The sequence below is a fragment of the Enhydra lutris genome, unplaced genomic scaffold (genome assembly GCF_002288905.1).
Source record: "Enhydra lutris kenyoni isolate GAN:26980312 unplaced genomic scaffold, ASM228890v2 scaffoldscaffold56, whole genome shotgun sequence".
In the NCBI taxonomy this organism is placed as follows: domain Eukaryota; kingdom Metazoa; phylum Chordata; class Mammalia; order Carnivora; family Mustelidae; genus Enhydra; species Enhydra lutris.
The window spans coordinates 10,674,672-10,696,145 of record NW_019154140.1 but is presented as its reverse complement, the minus strand read 5'-3'; the positions used below and the strand labels follow the sequence as shown (position 1 = coordinate 10,696,145).

At 45.3% G+C, this 21,474-nt stretch overlaps 1 protein-coding gene across 1 annotated transcript; it reads left to right on the top strand.

The window, feature by feature from the left end:
• Window positions 1–5,985: 5,985 nt before the first annotated feature.
• On the top strand, window positions 5,986–12,074 carry LOC111157782 (keratin 5). Its single transcript, XM_022519414.1, has 9 exons — window positions 5,986–6,654; window positions 7,209–7,423; window positions 8,189–8,249; window positions 8,359–8,454; window positions 9,012–9,176; window positions 9,569–9,694; window positions 9,946–10,166; window positions 10,927–10,961; window positions 11,414–12,074. The coding sequence occupies exons 1-9, from the start codon at window positions 6,094–6,096 to the stop codon at window positions 11,710–11,712; spliced, it is 1,779 nt and encodes a 592-aa protein (XP_022375122.1). The 5' UTR covers window positions 5,986–6,093; the 3' UTR covers window positions 11,713–12,074.
• Window positions 12,075–21,474: the final 9,400 nt, after the last annotated feature.

Sequence of the window (21,474 nt, the reverse complement as noted above, 5' to 3'; positions counted from 1 at the left end):
ATATCCAGACCTGGGCCTGGCCCTCAGCCGGTGCTAAGTGTGCCTATGGTTACTGTCTTCTATCATACCACAGAGCACATCCTGAGCATGATCCAGTGGTTCGGGATCATGGACAAGTCCAGGGTCAGAAAGGCACCCCAACTAGCCATTGTCAGGCACCCATTTGGAACAGACTGCCTGAGAAGCCTCTGGGTCTCTGTCTCATGTTTTGTGGCAGAGAAGCCAAGACAGAGGATGAGTCAGAGAGAGACACAGAAAGACAGAGACAGATGGAGAGACAGAGGCAACACTCAGGGTAACTGCCCCTCTTAGTATGAAAGGCAGGGAGAGGGTGGGCCCAGGGGTAGGGGTGTGAATGGATCCACCTGGCTGGCTGGACGGCCATGGAAATCCAGGGACTGGGTGGGATGAGGGACGATGGGAGCCCTTGAAAATGACTCCAGAGGATATGGATTTGAGTAGACAGCTAGCTGAGTACACAATGTGGTCTGGACATAGGTGAACAGTGTGTGATTCTCACTCCTTCCATCAGTGGGAGGAGGGATGGGAGAAAGGCAGGAGCAAAGGGGTTTCCAGTACTTGTTCCTCATCATCTCTGGCACCAGCCCCTGGAGGGACCAGGCCTGGCAGGGGCAGATGTCTTCAGGGGAAAGGGCCTTGGTGCCGACTTTGGCTCAGAGGCCAGTCTCCACCCAGCCCTTGCACGACCACCCGCTGAACGCAGGCGGCTGATAGGGGTCACCATCCTGGGCCTGGCAAGGAGATCAGGGGGACCCAATCCTGTCCTCAGACCTTGTGTCTACCCCACAGGCCCGTCCTGTTCACTGTCACACTCCCACGGTGGCGGCTCACTGCATGGAACCCCCACAACAGCTCAAAACACTTGTGTTAAACGAAGAAATGATGAAATAATTGGTACAAGTGTTTTCACAGTTGCCTTGGACATTGTGTCTCTCTTGGAAAAGGCTGACCCGTTTCCATGGGCCCTTGACAGTGCTTGTCAGTCCCAGTGGACAGTGAGTGAGGCCAGCAGTTTATGCCTATACTGTGTGAGGACAGGATCTGGGAGTGCGCGGAGGGTGCAGCTGGGCACAGAAGGTGTTGGTGTGCCTCCAGGACTGTCCCAACGCCCAGTGTATTTCCTGAGCCAGCCCTGGTTCTTCTTCTCTCCACCTCCCCTACACCATTGTCTATACCGGCTCACCCCGGTATAGACAGCTCTTGCAGAGCTGGCAGTGGGGGGGGCGGGTGGCAAATGGAAACCAGTCTCTGTCCCCAGGCCTTGCTCTAGGGCAGGACTAGGAGGCAGTGCACCTAGCAGAGGCTCCGTTGGAGAGGACAGCTCTAGCCTCTGCCTCCACCTTCCCTTCCCTAGTTGTGGCTGCTGTGATGGGAGGAGGAAGGAGCAGGGAGGAAAAGAACATGCAGGTTAGGGATGCAAGAGGGGCTCCTTGCCACCTCTGACCCCATCAGGATAGAAGCCTGCGATCAGTGAGTAGTGTCCCTGCCTCTCCTTCATAGAGAAAGTACTGCGAGTTTGCAGAGTTCCAGGCACACTCATACCCACGTGTGAGGACAAAAGCGAATGCCAAGAAAGTGGTAAAAAGCCCTTCTTTGTTTCTTCACCATTTTAGATGTACAGATGTGGAGTTTGTAGGACAGTGCCTTGCATATGGTGAGGCCTCTGTAAGTGTTTATTAAAAAAATAAAACCACCCTCCATGAGAAAGCCAAACACAGAGGGTTTTGCTGTATATCCTTTTTTAAGTCCCTCTGACTAATGAAAGTATTTGTTGATTTCCAGCCCATAGTTTCAATCAACCCAGGGAGATTTTCAAAGGCTTTGGTATGCCATTGGCAAAACACCCTTCAAATGAGGAATGAGCATTCCCCAGACTTGCAGGGGCCTGTCCTAGGGGCAGCTCAGCATTCTGTCCCACAAGCGCCAATCACCTGCTCAGTGTGAGGGGGAAGGGCAAGTCTGCTCCCAGGGCCCCCTGAATGTTTGCCCCACCCTTCCTGCCAACCCCAGCCAGCTCGAAATTACAACTCTGACTTGCACGGCCCCTTTCCTTCTACATCTGCGGACCGTGCTTCCTCCCAGTGTGATGGGGGAAACAGCAGTGCAAGGCCAGGCTGTGTGTCCGGGGTCCCAACAGTGCAAGGGCTCCCTGTGAACCTAGACATAGCCCCGAGTAGGCCCACAAGCTTCTCTACCTAGACTGTAGCCCACAGCTTGTGCGAAGCCCTCGCACCAGAAAAGTCAGCTCCAAGGGTCCATTTATCACCATGACCCAGGTAACAGCAACAGGACACCACCTCCGAAAACCACCCACGCCAAGGCAAAGTGGTTGCTTTGCTTGGGGACATTTGCATTCCTAGAGAGGTAGGGAGGCCCTCTCAGCAGCATGGGGAGCCCCAGCGAACATGGCCACAGGAGGGTGGGCTGGTGTCACCAGCTCCCCAATCTGCAGAGGGGCTAGGCTCCTCGATGGCCCTGCAGTCCTGAGAATCTAGCTGAGATCAAAGCCAGGACCCAGAGTTGAGGTGGGGGGCAGGATTCCACTGACTCTGGGTGGAGGCAGGAAAAATCTTCCTTCGGTTCTTCCCTGAGGCAGGGCTGTGTGAGGAGGCGCCAGGGCTGGCGCATGGTCCCTCTGCCCTTGCCCATCCTGCTGAATCTGGCTCTGCACTCCCAGACGGGGCTGCCAGCCACTGCCCAGTGAATAGGGTGATTCATGCTCTAACTATTGCTCCCCACTTTTTGTGCTGAACATGCATGGGATAGAAAGCCTACAAAGGCAAGGACGCTACGACTTTTTTTCTCTCTCAGAGGGGTACGGAATGGCTGGGGCAGGGCATAGGGGCAGCTAGGGAGCTCAGGTGCTGAGTGCTCACAGGGCCAGAGGTGGTGGAAGAATGGAGTGAAGGGCAAAGGAAAAAGAGTCATAAGCTCTGCCGTCAGAGGGTGCCCAGGCTAAAGCGGACAGGGGCCCACCTTCTGGACATGGACCCAGGGAAGGAAGCAGATGGATGGGACTCAGAGATCCAGCATGGGGCTAGGGAGAGCCTCACACCAAGATCTGGGGAAGGAATGGAGGGAAATGCCTTATGTCTGCCAGGTCAATTCAAAAAACGTTTGCTGAACACCTTCAGTGTGTCAGGCCGGGCTGAACGTGTGATGGTAATGTGAAGGGGAGCCAGCTGTGTTTCCTAACCTTGGGGCATGTGTGCAACACCATCTTCTGTTACCCATAGAGTCTACTCCTCACATTCCTGAGAAGCTTAAGATTGCAATGGGGCTCCGAGGAGGGAACCTTGGGCTGGAATTGCAGGATGAGTCCAATCCCTGCCCATGGACACCTGGATTTACCCTTCTCGCTGCCTGCTCTGTGAGGGAGGTTAGGGTGTCCTGCCCCCTCTGCGGGCAGACCTACAGTTTACTTAGCACTGTGCTCGTCTTTGCTGATGGGAAAGGCTAGGCAACGTGTGCTGCCATGACTTGGTCACTCCCTCCGTGGGTGCCTGGCAGAGAAGCTCAGTGAACTCCCTGTAATCCCTCCCTTCCCGCCACAGTGCAATGCCGGCTGGGGTGGGACTCTCCCACACTTCGGTGTTACCCGTGCCCGGCTCCCCGCCCCCCCCCCCGACATTATTTATAGCTGTCCAGGTCTGGCACTGCAGGAGGGACCACCTTACCTGCTGGGAGGAGGGTTCCCACAAAACTCGGACTGAAAAGTGCCGCTTCCCCCCACCCCCACCCCAAGTCAGGCACCTAAACACTCCCCGCCACAGTTACTCGCCACCCACACACCCTTGGTCCCTGGCATTGAATCTGAGCTTGGCACACTCTAGAGATTCTCAGACTGGCCAGAATGCATTCCTGTTCCACTGAGTCCTTCTCTTTCCTCTACACAGCTGGGAGGAGGAGGGATGGAGGAAAGAGAATGTCCCAGTGTCTTGGGAGGGGTGGGGCTTCCCCGAGGGCAGCGGACTGAACCCAGGACCTGTGCGGGGGTGCAGGGTGCGTAGCCTGATGGTGATCTTCCAGTGGAGAGGGAGAACCATGCTAGGAGTCCTCAGACACCTGCTTTCAGCTTGGATCTGGTCTCTCAGGGGCTGAGAGTCCGCCCGTATGTTTCAGGGTCCCTAAACACTCACATCGGTCCCCCAAGAAGCAACAAAGTGTGAAATTGGCAAACTCAGTAAAATTAATCTCCGAGAGCCTCAGGAATTCTCCAGGTGGCAAGGCAACCCAGACCTCATTGCCCAAGACCTGGGAGGTGAGCTCTGGCTATCGGTCTGTCTGTCTGGATTTACCTGTCCACTGCTTGCTCATCACAGCCCTCTGGTGAACAAGCACATCTTAGCTGATCCCTGGTGGCCTAGAGTCATTTTCCCACAGCTGTGGCTTCCCTGGGACCAACCACAGGCCTGACTAGAGATTCTCCAGTTTGGGCTGGGTCCTCATTCCTTTACTCTTGAAAATGTACTTCCTCGGCCCCAAGGCTCTCAATCCATCCCCTACTTCCCCAGGAGCACCCTGGCCCTGTCCCAGACCCTAATGGCCCAGTGCTGTGTGGACTTAGAGTCCTGCTTCTGTATTAGGGAGGCCGAGAGGTGGCCTCACTCATGTCTGCAGCCAAAAGCAGGGCGTGCTTTAAGACAGACACGTGCTCAAACCTAAGCAGACCCCTCTCCTCCACGTGGTGCCCACCGGGACCAGCACAGCAGAGGGGACTAGCAGGAGTCCTCCCTAAAGCAGTTGTGTCAGACTGTGATGCCAGCTGCCCGGTCCCCCGGATCGGCTCCACGGGGCCTAACTGGCAGGACAATCCACAGTCTCAGAATTCCACTTTCCATGCCCCTGGCCCTCAAGGAAACTCTGGGCTGGCGCTCAGAGAGAGCTCAGCCGTCCCCGCTGCTCGCAACAGGGTGGTTCTCCGTTATAACAGGCCGGCGGATTCGCAACATGTTCCTGATGAGATTAGGAGCTCCTGCAGGTATGTGTTTGTGGCAGCCTTTAGCCTGTATCAACAGATACGATGACTCATTTCTTCCCTAGTGGAATAACTGAGGGCTTGCTGGAACATACCTGGGGGGCTGGGGGAGCGGGCAGAGCAGCTCTCTCTGAAGAGAGACGTGACTGCCAGGCTGAGTCTAAGGACCTTTTTATGAGGGTTTGCATGGGGACCCCGGGTTTGCTAAGGCCCCGCAGGGTCCTGGGGAGGCTGAAGAGCAAGGGGAGAGGTCAAAGCCATGGAAAATACTGAATCAGGAGGAGATGTGGAGGGATTGGCCTGGCCCTGTAGACCTATAGACCTGGGGCTGAGAATGTCCCACATTCTCTGTTTCTGGAGCTTGTGGCTTGCGGAGATTTCCTGGCCCAAATCCTGCCAGAGAATCTGCCGAGTGGGCTCTGGGATGATAACTTCGCCTCCCCCCAGGAAAGGGAATTCTGCAGTAAAGGACAGAAGTCTACTTTCCCCTCTAGCACATAGCTGAAATATCAGGTCACATTGCCTTTCCAAGTGCCAAGGTCCCTGCAACAGCCCTCTGCCTAAAAGAGTAAAAAGAGCAGATCTCTGGCAGTGGGAGACTCGCTTGGCCTCCAATTAATGGACAGTGTGCCCCATGCTGAGATGGCTGACGATATCCCCAGTCCTGTAAGGAGCCCTCCGGACATTGGCCAAATGCACCCTGGCTTTCTAGTGTCCTTCTTGGGTGCTTGCAGCCCCAGGCCCCCATGGTGGAGAGAGACTGGCTGGCAACATCGCCAACTTTCTGCCAAGACATCAGCGCTGCAAGGCAAGGTTATTCCTAACTGAGCACAGCCTGCCAGGAAGCAAGCGTTTGCTCCCCACACCACTGTGCAGGTGTGCCGGTGAGCTCACAGCTGCCCCCCGGGCATGCTCAGCCCACTTAATCATTCACAACTCGACAGCTCTCCCGCCCAACCCAGTTCTAGAGAATAAAAAGGGGGGATTGCAGTTCCTGGGTAACAGAGCCACTTTCTGCGTCCTGCTGAGCTCTGTTCTCTCCAGCCCTTCCCAACCCCAAGTGCCCGGTACTCTTGCTCCACCAGGAACGAGCCATGCTGTCCCGCCAGTCGAATGTATCCTTCCGGAGCGGAGGCAGCCGTAGCTTCAGCGCTGCCTCTGCCATTACCCCGTCTGTCTCCCGCACCAGCTTCACCTCCGTGTCCCGGTCCGGGGGTGGCGGTGGCGGCTTTGGCAGGGTCAGCCTGGGGGGTGCCTGTGGAGCTGGCGGCTATGGCAGCCGGAGCCTCTACAACCTGGGAGGCTCCAAGAGGATCTCCATCAGCACTAGTGGTGGCAGCTTCAGGAACCGATTTGGTGCAGGTGCTGGTGCTGGAGGTGGCTATGGTTTCGGAGGTGGAGCCGGGAGTGGATTTGGTTTTGGCGGTGGAGCTGGTGGAGGTTTTGGGCTTGGTGGCGGCGCTGGCTTTGGAGGAGGCTTTGGTGGTCCTGGCTTCCCCGTGTGCCCCCCTGGAGGCATCCAAGAGGTCACCGTCAACCAGAGCCTCCTGACTCCCCTCAACCTGCAAATCGACCCCGCCATCCAGAGGGTGCGGACTGAGGAGCGGGAGCAGATCAAGACCCTCAACAACAAGTTTGCCTCGTTCATCGACAAGGTGAGTGGGATCGTTTGTGAAAAACCACCATGCGTGTGGCGTGTGGAGTAAATGCCAAAGAAAGTGGGAAGACGGGAGATTTTCTGACTTTGTGCAAAGATCTCCATAGTTGGCTGTTACAGTTTTTTCTGTGTCCTGGATTTGTGGCCCATTTTCTTAGTTAGACTGCTTCATTGGCTGCTTAAGAGAGAGGGTCTTATTTCTTCCCCTTCTGAGATGACCTCATAAGGGCTTCTTGATGACTATAGGGCAAAGGGAAGAGTTCTGTGCTCCCTATAACAGGGCTAATTGAACAGAAAGATAGATGAGTTCATCTGGCAGTAGCTTGAGTGTCTTTACAGCTGCCCAGCTGTGTCCAGTGCAGTGTGGGAGTCTTGTCTCCCGTAGAGGAGTGAGGCCAAGCACCTCACTCTGGACCTCCACTCTTGGGGCCCAGGGCCTGGCACTGTACATGGAAGGGGTAGGGGACCAGCATGAAATGGAGGGAAATTGGTGAACTGATCATCAAAACATGAAATTCAGGTTTCTCCACCTTCAAACCCTGCCCTCTCCAGGTGCGTTTCCTGGAGCAGCAGAATAAGGTCCTGGACACCAAGTGGACTCTGCTCCAGGAGCAGGGCACCAAGACTGTGAGGCAGAACCTGGAGCCCTTGTTTGAACAGTATATCAACAACCTCAGGAGACAGCTGGACAGCATCCTGGGGGAGAGGGGCCGCCTGGACTCGGAGCTGAGGAACATGCAGGACCTGGTAGAAGACTTCAAGAACAAGTGGGTTGCAGGGAGCAGAGATGGGGCGGGTGATATTCTCTTGACACCAGATGTACTTTATAAACACGCTGCCACTTATGCCTTCCCCACGGGCTAGATGCATGTATGTTTCATGGGTACCTGAAGCACTGGGGAAAAAAAATCCTGCCCATGTTTAGAAACTACCAGCCCCAAGCTCAGTCCTTTGGTACCACCGGCACTTAGCCACCAGTCAGAGCAAGAGGCTCAGTGCCCTTGGTACTGCCTGGTGAAATGAGCCATAATGTAATCCTTATTCTTTGGGGGCTTTTCTCCCCAGTATACTTGAAGTCCACAGCATGGGTTCTCTGATAGATTTTCCCCAAACCCAACTTAGTGACTCAAATAATTTCTTTAGTCCTTATGGAGCAGCAGCTGGGTTGATAGTTTTTTGTTTTTTTCACAAGGCTGTGAAAGTTCAAAAAAAGCACTAGGGAAATTGACTAGATACGGAGTTGGGGAGAAATAACACAGCTTCTTTATGGGAATATCCTTGAACCAACCCGAATGATAGCAATAACGTAATGATGATCTGGTAAGCAGTTGCAGAAAAACTGATGTCCTTACAGGTGAGGACCATGCCCAGGGGCTCATACAACCAGCACTCTCTCCCTCTCTGGCTGTATGGTGTGAGAAGACCCTTCCCAGCAGGAAGGCTGGCTGACAGTGGTCTTCATGCAACAAAGACCCCAGGCCTCACCTGTCCCTCATTCTCTGATCAGCAATTCCCATCCTTTTTACCACCAGGTATGAAGATGAAATCAACAAGCGTACCACTGCTGAGAATGAGTTTGTGATGCTGAAGAAGGTGCGTGGGTAGAAGACAGTCCGCAGCCCAAGGCTATGCTGTCTTAAGGGGTCGTTCGTTTAAGGCAGGGTAAAATTGGGTGCAGTGCCAACAATCCCTGTTTCTCTAGGATGTGGACGCCGCCTACATGAACAAGGTTGAGCTAGAGGCCAAGGTTGATGCCCTGATGGATGAGATCAACTTCATGAAGATGTTCTTTGAAGCGGTAAGAAATGCTTCCTATTTGGGACCTAGAGACATGGGACGTCACCAGGAATTAGGGGCTTCAGGACTGACTTCAGTGTCTCTCCTTCCCCTTTGGGACTACTCACACTTTATTATTTATGAAGCCAACAGTTTAAAAAAAGAAAGTCAAATTTAAAGCAAAAGATCTCTTCAGCAGTCGTTGTGCAGAGTGAGGTGTGGAGTGCATTACTAAAGGCACGTCTTTCCTGGCCACCTCCCCCTTCTGGAGTGGTGTCCCTTCTCTGTTTTCTCCTAGCATGCAATCCATGCAACTAGACTATTCTAAAAATACGTTATGGTCCAAGAAGATGAGTGTCTGAGAGGTTACATGAGAGGGGTTTCTTGGAAGCTCAAAGTTGTTTAAGTTTTTTTTAAAAACTAGGTTGAGTCATGATCTGGGTTGTTTATTGATTTATCTTAATTTTTGATGTAGGTGGTTATTATTTCTTTTCTCAAGTTGACATACCACAATGAGTGGAAGATTTGAATGGACCCAACATTAAATAACAGAATGACTGACTTCAAATCTCCCCACAGGAGCTGTCCCAGATGCAGACGCATGTCTCAGACACATCTGTGGTCCTGTCCATGGACAACAACCGCTCCCTGGACCTGGACAGCATCATCTCTGAGGTCAAAGCCCAGTATGAGGAGATTGCCAACCGCAGCCGGACAGAAGCTGAGTCCTGGTACCAGACCAAGGTGGGTGCTATGGCAAATGCATCCTGAGTGAAGGATGGACACGTATCTAGGATTCCAGGCCATTGACAAAATGTTAAGGATAGGGCTCCTGAAACCTGCTGAGTGAGGCCTTGTGGGGTGACTTATGGGAATGGTCATGCATGACATTTGCCACATAAATTTAAGAACCTTAAGAATCTCATTCTGAATCCCACACCTCTGTCTCCATGAAAGCAAAGGCACTAAGGGGAAAAGTATCTAAGACCAGGTCCACTTGGACAAAGCTGAAACCAGCCACAGGCCTCAGATAAGGATACTACTTGCCACTTCTTGGTAGCTCCTGCCTGTGAGCTTTGAGAAATTGTTTCCATTCTTAAACAAATGGGGTCTTTCCTCTTTTCCGGTGGCTTCAGTATGAAGAGCTGCAGCAGACAGCAGGCCGGCATGGGGATGATCTCCGCAACACCAAGCAAGAGATCTCTGAGATGAACCGGATGATCCAGAGGCTGAGAGCTGAGATCGACAATGTCAAGAAGCAGGTAGGAAGAGGTTGCAAGAAGGCAAGGAAGGGACCTGAGCTCTGAAAATGAGACCCATTTGTTTTATTTTACTTTTTATAAACACACACACACACGCACACCAGAGCTGGAACAAGTACCAGCATTTCAATGTTCCAACATTCACAGTGACCAGGAAAAATGTGTGGGCTTCTCCCTGGGATCCCAGAAAGAGACACTTCAGGCTTAGGTCAGCTACTAAAGGGTTCCCACTCACTTCTTTCCCTCTGTAGTGTGCCAACCTGCAGAACGCCATTGCTGATGCTGAGCAACGCGGGGAGCTGGCCCTCAAGGATGCCAAGAACAAGCTGGCTGAGTTGGAGGATGCCCTGCAGAAGGCCAAGCAGGACATGGCCAGGCTGCTGAGGGAGTACCAGGAGCTGATGAACACCAAGTTGGCCCTGGATGTGGAGATCGCCACCTACAGGAAGCTGCTGGAGGGCGAGGAGTGCAGGTGGGCATCAGGACTAACTTCACAAGCCCAGGATGGCCTCCCATTTGACAAAATGGAGCTTCTTCTCCACTACAGGGTGTAAATCACACACACGAGTGAGCACTATCTTGTACATGATAATTATTCTTCACTAATCCAGTTTCAATCCGACACCTAGGCAAACAGCTGACCTACACAGTGAGATCCCAACTCACTTTTCTGATCCTGTTCCCACCACTAGGATTCTTTCTCACCCTGTTCCCACCACCAGATTCCTCTCCTTCAAACAACTCAGCAAATGCCTTTCCCATTCTTCAAGTACCCCTTCCTTTAGGAAGTCTTTCATGATCATTCCTGCTGAGTTAAATTCACTTGCCTTTGGATTCTCAAACTACTCTGTTTTCTGCAATCTTCTGACACTACCCATTGCATCCTTCCTGTTAGAAATATTTCTGTCCATGCCAAATTTCCTCAAAGAATGTAAGCTCCTACCAGGCCAGAACTGCTTGATACATATGCATAGTTCCCATAACCTCTTACTCATGTTTTCCTTATAATGGGTGGAGGAGAATGTGAATTACAATCTTCTTCCAATAACCTGTTTTCAGGTCAAACAAGCTGATACTCCTCTTCATTGGGAAGTCACTCTAGAGGTCTCTCTTTCTCTGATTTAAGCAGCTTTGGGGTATGCAGGCTTCTTGCTTGTAGGACAAGCTTTAAACATGACTACTACTGTCTTTTGGGGAGTTTTTAACTCTTACTTTAATTTTTCCCATTTTAGACTGAGTGGAGAAGGAGTTGGACCAGTCAATATCTGTAAGTAACTTTGAATAAACCTTAACAATGATGATAATATGCGGGTATTTGGTGACAACTCAGAATCCTATTGTTTCAACATACCAGAAACTCCCATATCAGTATATAGTTATTCAGTATATTAGAGAGTGGGAGGTAGTGGAGGGAAAAGAGCACAAATTGAGACATGAACCAACATAGCTCATGTCTTATATCTTAAAGCATAGACCCAGTATTCCATACATCCTGTACCCTCTCCCTTCGCTGTCCTACCCCCTGAGGACCATCCCTTGCCTTCTATGCTCACCAACCTCTGTTATGGACCTTAACTAAATGGCATAGTCCTGAGCCTCATTTGCTACTCTGTGAAAGAGGCCAGGTACAGTGCTAACACTAGTGGGATCAAATAATTTGGATGTGTACGATCAATCTAGCATGCTGGTCTCACCAAGTTCTCCCTCCTTTCTCTGCAGCTGTCATCACAAACAGCGTGTCCTCTGGCTATGGCGGCGGCAGTGGTTTCGGCGGTGGCCTTGGTGGAGGTCTTGGTGGTGGTCTTGGTGGTGGCCTTGGAGGAGGTAGTGGCGGAAGCTACTACTCCAGCAGCAGTGGAGGTGTCGGCCTGGGCGGCGGGCTCAGTGTGGGGAGCTCTGGCTTCAGTGCAGGCAGTGGCCGAAGCCTGGGGATGGGCTTTGGCAGCGGTGGGGGCAGTAGCTCCAGTGTCAAGTTTGTCTCCACCACCTCCTCTTCCCGGAAGAGCTTCAAGAGCTAAAAGCCTGCTGCAAGTCACTGCCTCCCAAGTGCAGCAACCCAGCCTGTGGTGACTGCCTCTTCCAGGTGGCTGCCCAAGCCAAGTTTTCTTTTTCTGGAGTGTGGTCTAGACCAACGTATTGCAGAGCAACGTTCTTGGTTCCTGGAAGTATCTAATCCTCATTCTCTAGTCTCCCATGTTGTGATACTGTGTTCTGCTTCAAATCAGCCTGTGGGTCTCTATAGCATGGTCCTTGATGAGAGAAGAATCTAAAGTTTTCTGGTGTCTAAACCTTCAGAACAGGGTCCCCATTCAAATCACAAATTTTATTTTGGTTCTGACTACCTCCAGAGTGTGTTCAATAAAATGCTTTTATAATATAAGCTGTTGTGAAGAATCATTTTTTTCAAGGTCTACAACCAGCCTAGAGACCCCATGAGGGTCAATTTGTCCAGATGTGATTGGTTCCTCTGGTGATTCATGGGGAGAATAGAATGACCTTCAAGGTCAAGTGGCCAACGTGGGTGGTCCAGAGACTCCAAGAGGCATGAAAGGATGTTGCTAAAACCTCTAGAATGGGGGCGCCTGGGTGGCTCAGTGGGTTAAAGCCTCAGCCTTCTGCTCAGGTCATGATCCCAGGGTCCTGGGATCGAGCCCCGCATAGGGCTCTCTGCTCAGCGGGGAGCCTGCTTCCTCCTCTCTCTCTGCCTGCCTCTCTGCCAACTTGTAATCTCTGTCAAATAAATAAAAAAGAAGGGAGTTTTCTCCTTTAAAAAAAAAAAAACTCTAGAATGAAGTGGTGTCTGGGGGCCATGAATGGTAATGTCCACTATATTGCAATTTGGACAGATTTTAGAGCTTTTGTTGGAGAAGATCCCCATTCAAGGTGGGCTGACTTATAAGTAATGGCTTAAATGGGCTTAAGTAAAATTTGTAAATAAGGAATATGTTACCTTCACAACTCAGAAAGGGCCTCAAAGATGTTAGGCCTGTTTTAGTATTGTGGGTGCCAAGCAAGTCAGTAGCTGTTTCTTGACAGTGTCCAGGTGGCCTTCAGATTACCAGATAATTCCAGGTTTTTACCTGAGGTAGCAAGAATTTGCACTGTGTGTGGAGAAGTGACCTATTCTTCTTTGTGACCTCCTTTGTATTTGCATGTTCTGAATGAATGTATCCAATGAATCTCTTCCAAAGAGGATTCATCAGTGTAATATTATACCTGTGCTCCTGGAGAAAGTCCAAGCATTTAAGATCTTGCCTGCAAAGATTGTGTGCAATGGCAGGGTTATGGAGGCTTTCCCTGAACATCTGAGTTAAAGATGTATTGTGTCCCATCAGGTGTGAAGGCAAACTGTGGCTGAAAGGCTGTGGGAATGGGTACTGAACAGAATATTGTTAGCCAAATCCATAAAAGCAAAGTATTTACCAGTTGCTGATTGGGTAGAGTCAGCAATTTCATTAGTATTGGGTAGGGGCCTTAATGGGTGTGACCATTAGATTAAGGCTGTGGTAATCCATTGTGAGATACCTTTATTCTTTACACATTTGAAACCAAACCAAATTGGTTGTTGAATGGAGAAACAGTGAGCATAATCCCCCTTCTCTAAAAAGATCCCATATAATGGGTTTTATTCTTTGAAGACCCTGTTCTAATTTACATTGGGACATATTAACTGTTTTAACTAGGGAAAGGTCTATGGAGTCCCATTCTTTCAAGCCAATGTGTAAGTGTTGAGAACTTGATTTAATTTTAGTTTGTTACTTATTGGTTTTAAGTGTGCATGACCACTGTGAGAGGTTTTAGGGTCTATGAATGAAATTTAGGCAAATCAATAACTCTGATAGTTAAGGTGAGGTATATCTGCTTATTCTCTATTTTGGGTTAAAAATCTCCCCCAAGATATACGGGTACCTTGTTTAAATTTAGTGAGATCCCAAGCAGAAGTGTAATTTGACCTCCAGTATGAATTGAGACCGTGAAGTGTATTTTAGATGTTAAAGTTAATTCAGAACCTATATGGTAGAGGCACAAAGCCAATTCATGCCTTTTTAAAAAATCTCTTGATGTATAAATTCTTTTAGTAAACTGAATTTCCAGTTGCATCAGATTGTGTTTCAGTTCTTTGTTTCCTCCTTGTTTCCAGATTTCTTTCTTTCATTCCTTTCTTTCTCATCTCTTTATCTCCTTCTTTTCTTCCTTTCTCTTTCTCTTTTTCTCTCTTCTTTCCTTCCTTCCTTTGTTCCTTCCCTTCCTCCCTCCCTTCCTTTATCGCTCCCATTCTCTCTTTTTTTCTTTGCTGTGTTTATTTGATATACTTGGGGGAGAGAGGGATTATTCCCTACCTTGCTCAAATCTATGACTGTCTTCCTCCAGAGAACTTCAAATTGGTATCATCAGGGTTTAGGGCTTCCTTCATGGAAATAGTTGAATTAACCCCTTAGTTGTGTTACAGCTGTACCATATGTGTTTCCCCCTAGAGCCCTGAAGGTGAGGACCTTTTTTGGCAACAAAGTAATGAGAAGCAGCAGCATCAAAGTCATTTTGCAGGATCCTAGTAAACCACCTGCTTTCCAGAGTGTAGCCTTAACATGCCACATAGGAACTGCTCTTTCTCCACATGAGTGATCACCTGATGGGACAATATATTGCATAGGTTATTGATCTTTCCTTTGAGCTCTTCACAGGATGGAGACCAACATCTGCCTAAGACACACACTAATGTTCACAGGGTAAGAGTCATTCTCATGATCTTAGCATCAGTCATTGTTTATGGGAGGATCGAGAAATACAATTCTATATGAGACATACAGACAGGTCTGGGCTGAGTGCATGACCCAATGCCATTTTAGGGAGGGCCTCAGCCCCACACTCTTGTCTCTAAATGACAATTATTGACACTTCTGACATAGGTCAGTTAAGTCTATAACAGATGTCTTGGTAGAACCCAGTAAATGTAGCACAAATCACTACAGCTCAGAATGCAGGTTTGAGAGCAGGCAGCAATACAACTCAAAGAACCTACTAAATAGAAAGCAGTAGCTCAAACTGAATGCTCACAAGTACACAGCAGAGCTATATTACAGAGCAAAGCAAGAAAAGAAAGACCCCAATGGTAACAGTCATCCTCTAGACAACCTGCTCACAGTACCAATCATTGTGGACGCCCTAAAGAGGCAGAATGGATCTCCACTCAAAATTTGGTTCAACTATTGAGACTGATGACAGTACACACACACACACACACACACACACCAGCAAATATCATACTGAATGATCATGCTAGTGCAATAAGGCATGACAAAGAAGTAAACATCTTAAAGATTAGAAAGAAAGAAAACAAGCTGCAGTTATTCACATATGACATGATTATGTATGTTGAAAATGAAAATATTCTCTACACTGTTAGAATTAATAAGTAAATTTATCAAAGTTAGTAGAAAATTAATATAAAAATCATCAGACTTCTATATACCAGCAAGAAACACTTAGAAAATTAAGTTCTAAAAATAGCATCAAAAATGCCTCCATCAGAAAGGATGAATACCCAACTTTTGTATCAACATGGACAGGACTGGAAGAGATTATGCTGAGTGAAATAAGTCAAGCAGAGAGAGTCAACTATCATATGGTTTCACTTATTTGTGGAGCATAACAAATAACATGGAGGACATGGGGAGATGGAGAGGAGAAGGGAGTTGAGGAAAATTGGAGGGGGAGATGAACCATAAGAGACTATGGACTCTGAAGAACAATCTGAAGGTTTTGAAGGGGCAGGGGGTGGGAGGGTGGGGGAGCCTGGTGGTGGATATTATGGAGGGCACATATGGCATGGAGCACTGGGTGTGGCACATAAACAATGAATTCTGTTACACTGAAAAGAAATTTAAAAAAAAGATTAAAAAAATTCTGCTACCTAAGAATAAAGATATGCAAAACATATACACAGAAAACTATAAAAGCTTACTGGAAATGACTAAAGAAAATTAATAAAGAGAGGTATACACAATCTTCATGGATTGGGAAATTTAATATTGTAAATATGTCAACCCCTATTTGAACTATGGATTCAAAGTACTTTCAGTCAAATTTCAGGTGGTATTTTATGTAAATTGATAAAACTATTCTAAAATTTGTATGGAAATGAAAAAGATCTAAAATAGTAAAAAAAAAAATCTTTAAAAAGACCAAAGTTTTTAGAGTTCCAGATATTGAGACTTACTGTAAAAATATATTGAGTAAGAGAGTGTGATGTTGGGAAATGAATGAAAAATGGACCAGTAGGATAATATATAGACTCTACAAACAAAACACATATAGACTCACTTGATTTACATCAATGGTGCCATTGCAGTGTAATAGGGAAAGAATGGCTTTGCACAACAAATGGTATAAGGTCAGTTGAGTCTTCATATGGTAAAAACTGTATCATGAGTCCTAATTCACATCATAGACAAAAATCAATTTAACTATATTAAATCATCTTATATGTGATAGAGAAAATGATAAGGTATGTAAAATAAACAAATTTTTCATGATGCCCTAAGGATAGACAAAATTTCTAAACATCATAAAAAGTGCTTACCTTACCAAAGGTATAAACTTCTACTCACAAAACAACATAAAAAGAGCAAAACAGAAAGCCACAACCTAGGAAAAGGTGTTTACATTACATATATCTCTCCAAGAAATTGGATTCAGAACATACAGTATCTATGTGATATTCAAAAACTATCCACAGCAACATTCTTTTCAAGTGTACATAGGACATTCACAAACATAGACCATGTTCTGAGCCAGTTTTATAAGATTGAAATTATATGAAAAATGAAATTATATAGATTTTTTATAACTGTGGTGTATTAAGTTAGAAATAAGAAACAATAAAATATATCAAAAATCCTAATTATTTGGATACCAAACCGAATACTGCTAAATAACCCATGGTAGTTAGTAAGGGGATAGTTTAAAGGAAAGGGTCTAAAGTTCGGTCATTACCTATTGCCTGCTCCTTTACAATAGAAATCCAGAGCAGCAGCCCAATCACCAGTGTCCTTATCTGTAGTTCAACATGAGGGAAGATCTATATTGGTATATATCAGGGTTGCCAGAAATAGAAAATAAAAATATGAGATGTGCTCTTCAATTTGAATTTCAGATAAATGACACATAATTTTTTGGTGTTAGTATATTCCGTGCAATATTTAGGACATACTGAATTTCTTATGTTGTTTACGTGAAGTTGAAATTTAACTGTATGTCCTCTGTTTTGGCTGGGTAGCCCAATTCATAGGTGACTGGGATAGTAATGCCTGCCCTGAGTATCAAACCTGCTGGTAAGTAGTTGGCCTCCGTACAACTAGGACTCATTGGGGCTTTACTCAAGGATGTGAAGGAGGCCTGTAGGGTAACCAGCTGTTATGGAGCTTCTCAAATGGGGAAGGAGAACCAGAGTCTGGGCCTGACTCATTAGAAGTTTCTCTGTCAGCTTTTGGGATTTTGTTCAGCATGGCAGTTCCTAAGCTTCTCTTCCACCATACCCTTGAACTCAAATTCTAGAGCTGCATAATAGAAGGATAGGGAGGTCGCTAATATTCAAAAGTCTCCCTCAGCTCCAAAGCTTCTGCCTAGCAATCTAACCTGTTCAGCAGCAAGACAATTGCCCACCTGTGGACAACCATGGAATAAACCGAGACTGCAGCATAATTCATGAGCAGGGGGTGGGGGAGAAGATCTTTTCTGTGGCTTCAAATTAGCAAAATATTATTATAACAATTGGTTATTGTTGTTCTTGTGGAATTTTTTTCTGCATTTTATTATTTAGCATATAGATAAGCCATGGATGGATTGTCTGATTATCCAGATTCTAGAATAAACTTGTATAAACATAGTCTAAAAGGGAAAAACCCCATTTCTGTCTAAAAGTCAAAATTATGACCATGAGAGTGATATCTGGGAAGATTTGAATTAAACTGTTCTTGCTTGTCAAAATGTATATAAAATTTATGCTAAAAATGGTTTTTAAATATTTTACCACAAAAGGAGAATGTTCCCCAGTCAGAACCACCCTGATGCTAATCTGGGTGTCATTGTCAACATGGACCATCTTTCAATTTCATCTTTTAGTCAATGACATTTCAAAACAGTCTTTAACCAACACTGTTTTGAGATTTTAGTAATTATTTTTAAACTAGTACTGGGTAGAAAAATCTGAACTGTAATTAAAGTTGTTGGAGGCTCGGTGGGGATAAATTTGAGAGTTAAAAAATTTCAGTGGGGTTCAGTCTTTTGGGGACAACCACATTTTGAGAATTTTACCTCTGGGAGTTCTATCAAGGGCAATGACTAGAAAAGAGTTAACAAATATGGTAGCTATTAATCCAACTATATCAATAATCACTTTAAAGGTCAATAATCTAAATACATCAATTAAAAGAGAGATTATCAGAATGTATCAAAACCACAAGACCCAAGTAAAGATTGAATACAACAAACACATTTTAAATATAAAGACATACATAGAGTAACAGTAAAGAGATGGGGAAAGATCTACTATACTAAGACTAATTTTAAAAGGTTGGAGTATTTGTATTAGTTTCAGAAAGAGCAGACTTCAGAGCTAGGAAAATAATCAGGGAGAAAAAGGGGTATTACCTAATGATAAAGGGATAAATTCTCCAAAAAGATACAGCAATCCTTAATGTATATACATCCAACAACAGAGCACCAAAATACATGAGGCAAAAACTGATAGAATGGCAAGGAGAAATAGATGACTGTACTATTATAGTTGGAGACTTTAACACCCTTCTATTATTAATGGAGAGATCTAGTAGGCAGAAAATCAATAAGGACATAATTGAACTCAATAGCATCATCAATCAACTGGATATAATTGACATCTATAGAATACTTCATCTAACAACACACGTTCTTCTCAAACTCACATGGAACATTCAGCAGGATAGAAAGAATAGGAGTCATACAATCTGTGCTCTCAAACCACAACAGAAGTAAATCAGAAATGAATAAGGAGATTAAACAACACATTTCTGTAACATGTGAGTCAAAGAAGAAATACCAGGAAAAATTTTAAAATATTTTGAACTAAGTGAAAATGAAAATATAATTTATCAAAATTTGTGGGATCCTGCAAAAGCAGTGCTTAGAAAGAAATTTATAGAACTGAGTGCATACATTAGAAAAGAAGAACCACCTAAAATCAATACTCTAAGCATCCATCTTTGGTAAGTAGAAATAGAAGAGCAAATTAATTCCAAAGTAAGCAAAGGGAAATAAATAATAAAAATTAGAGCTGAAATAAATGGAATAAAAACAAGAAATTGATAGGAAAAAATCAATGAAACCAAAATCTGGTTCTTTGAAAAAAATCAAAAATATTAATGTTCCTCTAACCAGGTTAAATAAGAAAAAAAAAAAGAAAAGAAAAGACGCAAGTTGCTAATATCTGAAATGAATGAGTGAACATCACCATGGATCCCCTGCACTTTAAAAGATAATAAAGGAATACTATGAACAAACTCTATAACCACAAATTTGATAACCTAGATGAAATGGGAAAATTTCTTGAAAGACACAACCTACCAAAATTCATATAAGAAAAACGATCTCAACAAGCCTCTATTTATTGAAGAAACCAAATCAATAATTCATAGCCTTCCAAAATAAAAAAAAAAAATCAGGCCAAGATGAGTTCACTAGTGAATTCTATGAAACATTTAAGGAAGAAATTATACCAATTCTGCACAATGTCATTTAAAATAAAGAAGCAGAAAGAACACTTCCTAACTAAATCTATGAAGCCAGCATTGACCTAATACAAAAACCAGACATAAACATTATGAGAAAGGAAAACTATAAACCAAAATCTATCATAAACATGGATGAAAATATCCTCAGAAAAATGTTAACAAATTGAATCCAGGGGTGCCTGGGTGGCTCAGTGGGTTAAAGCCTCTGCCTTCGGCTCAGGTCATGATCCCAGCATCCTGGGATCGAGCCCCGAATTGGACTCTCTGCTCAGCAGGGAGCCTGCTTCCTCCTCTCTCTCTCTCTGCCTCTCTGCCTAGTTGTGATCTCTGTCTGTCAAATAAATAAATAAAATCTTAAAAAAAATAAACAAATTGAATCCAACAATGTTTGAAAAGAATTATACACCATGAGCAAGTGAGATTTATTTAAAGTGTATATATAAAGTTGGATCAACATCCAAAAATCAATGGTTATAATCCATCACATCAACAGGCTATAGAAAAAAAGATCACACAATTTTATCAGTAGACTCAGAAAAACCATTTGACAGAATCCTATACCATTTATGATTAAAAAAAAAAAAACACCTCTCAGCAAGCTAGAAATAGAGGGCAACTTCTTCATCTTGTTAAAGAACATCTACAAAAAATCTACAGCTAACATCACAGTTAATGGTAAGAAACTAGCAGCTTTCCCACTAAGGTCAGGAATGAGGCAAGGATTTTCCTCCTCATGGCTCCTTTTTAATATCTGGAGTTCCTAGCTAATGCATTAGGACAAGAAAAGGAAATAAAAGGTACACAGACCAGGAAGAAAGAAATGAAACTCTTTGTTCACAGAAGACTTAATTGTTTAATGTAGAAAACACAAAAGAATTGATAAAAAAATACTCCTAGAATTAATAAGTGATTATAGAAAGACTGCAAGATATGTAGTTAATATATAAAAGTCAATTGCTGTGCTGTATACCATCAATGAACAATTGAAATTTGAAATTAAAAACCCAATTCCATTTACATTAGCAGCCCCAAAACTGACAAAGTATATATAAGATCTGTATGAGGCGGGGCACCTGGGTGGCTCAGTGGGTTAAGCCTCTGTCTTCGGCTTGGGTCGTGGTCTCAGGGTCCTGGGATTGAGCCCCACATTGGGCTCTCTGCTCAGCAGGGAGCCTGCTTCCCCCCACCCCCGCCTGCCTCTCTGTCTACTTGTGATCTCTGTCTGTCGAATAAATAAATACAATCTTTAAAAAATAAAAAGATCTCTCTCATGGTTCATATTATGGACTCTGAAAAACAATCTGAGGGTTTTGAAGGGGCGGGGGGGTGGGAGGTTGGGGGAGCCAGGTAGTGGGTATTATGGAGGGCACATATGGCATGGAGCATTGGGTGTGGTGCATAAACAATGAATTCTGTTACGCTGAAAAGAAATTTTAAAAAATCTGTATGAGGAAAACTATAAAACTCTAATGAACAAAATCAAAGGACTAAACACATGAAGAGACATTCCATTTTCATCAATAAGAAGACTCAATATTGTCAAGGTGCCAGTTTTTCCTCCAACTTAATCTATAGATTCAATGAAATCACAATCAAATTCACAGCAAGTTATTTGTGGATATTGACAAATTGATTCTAAAGTTTGCATAGAGAGGCAAAAAAATCAGAATAGCTAATACAATATTGAATGAGAAGAACAAAGTCAAAGGACTGATACTATCTAACTTTAAGATTACTATAATGCTATGGTAATTAAGACAGTGTGTTATTGGTCAAAGAATAGATAAATAAGTCAATGGAATAGAATAGAGAGCCCAGAAGTAGACTTCCACAAATAGAGTCAATAGGTCTTTGACAAAGGAACAAAAGCAATACAATGGAGAGGCAATCTTTCCAACAAATGGTGCGGAAACAACCAGACATCCACGTGCAAAAATGAGTCTAAACGCAGACCTTACACCTTTCACAAAAGTTAACTCAAAATGCATCATAAACCTAACATAAAATGCGAAA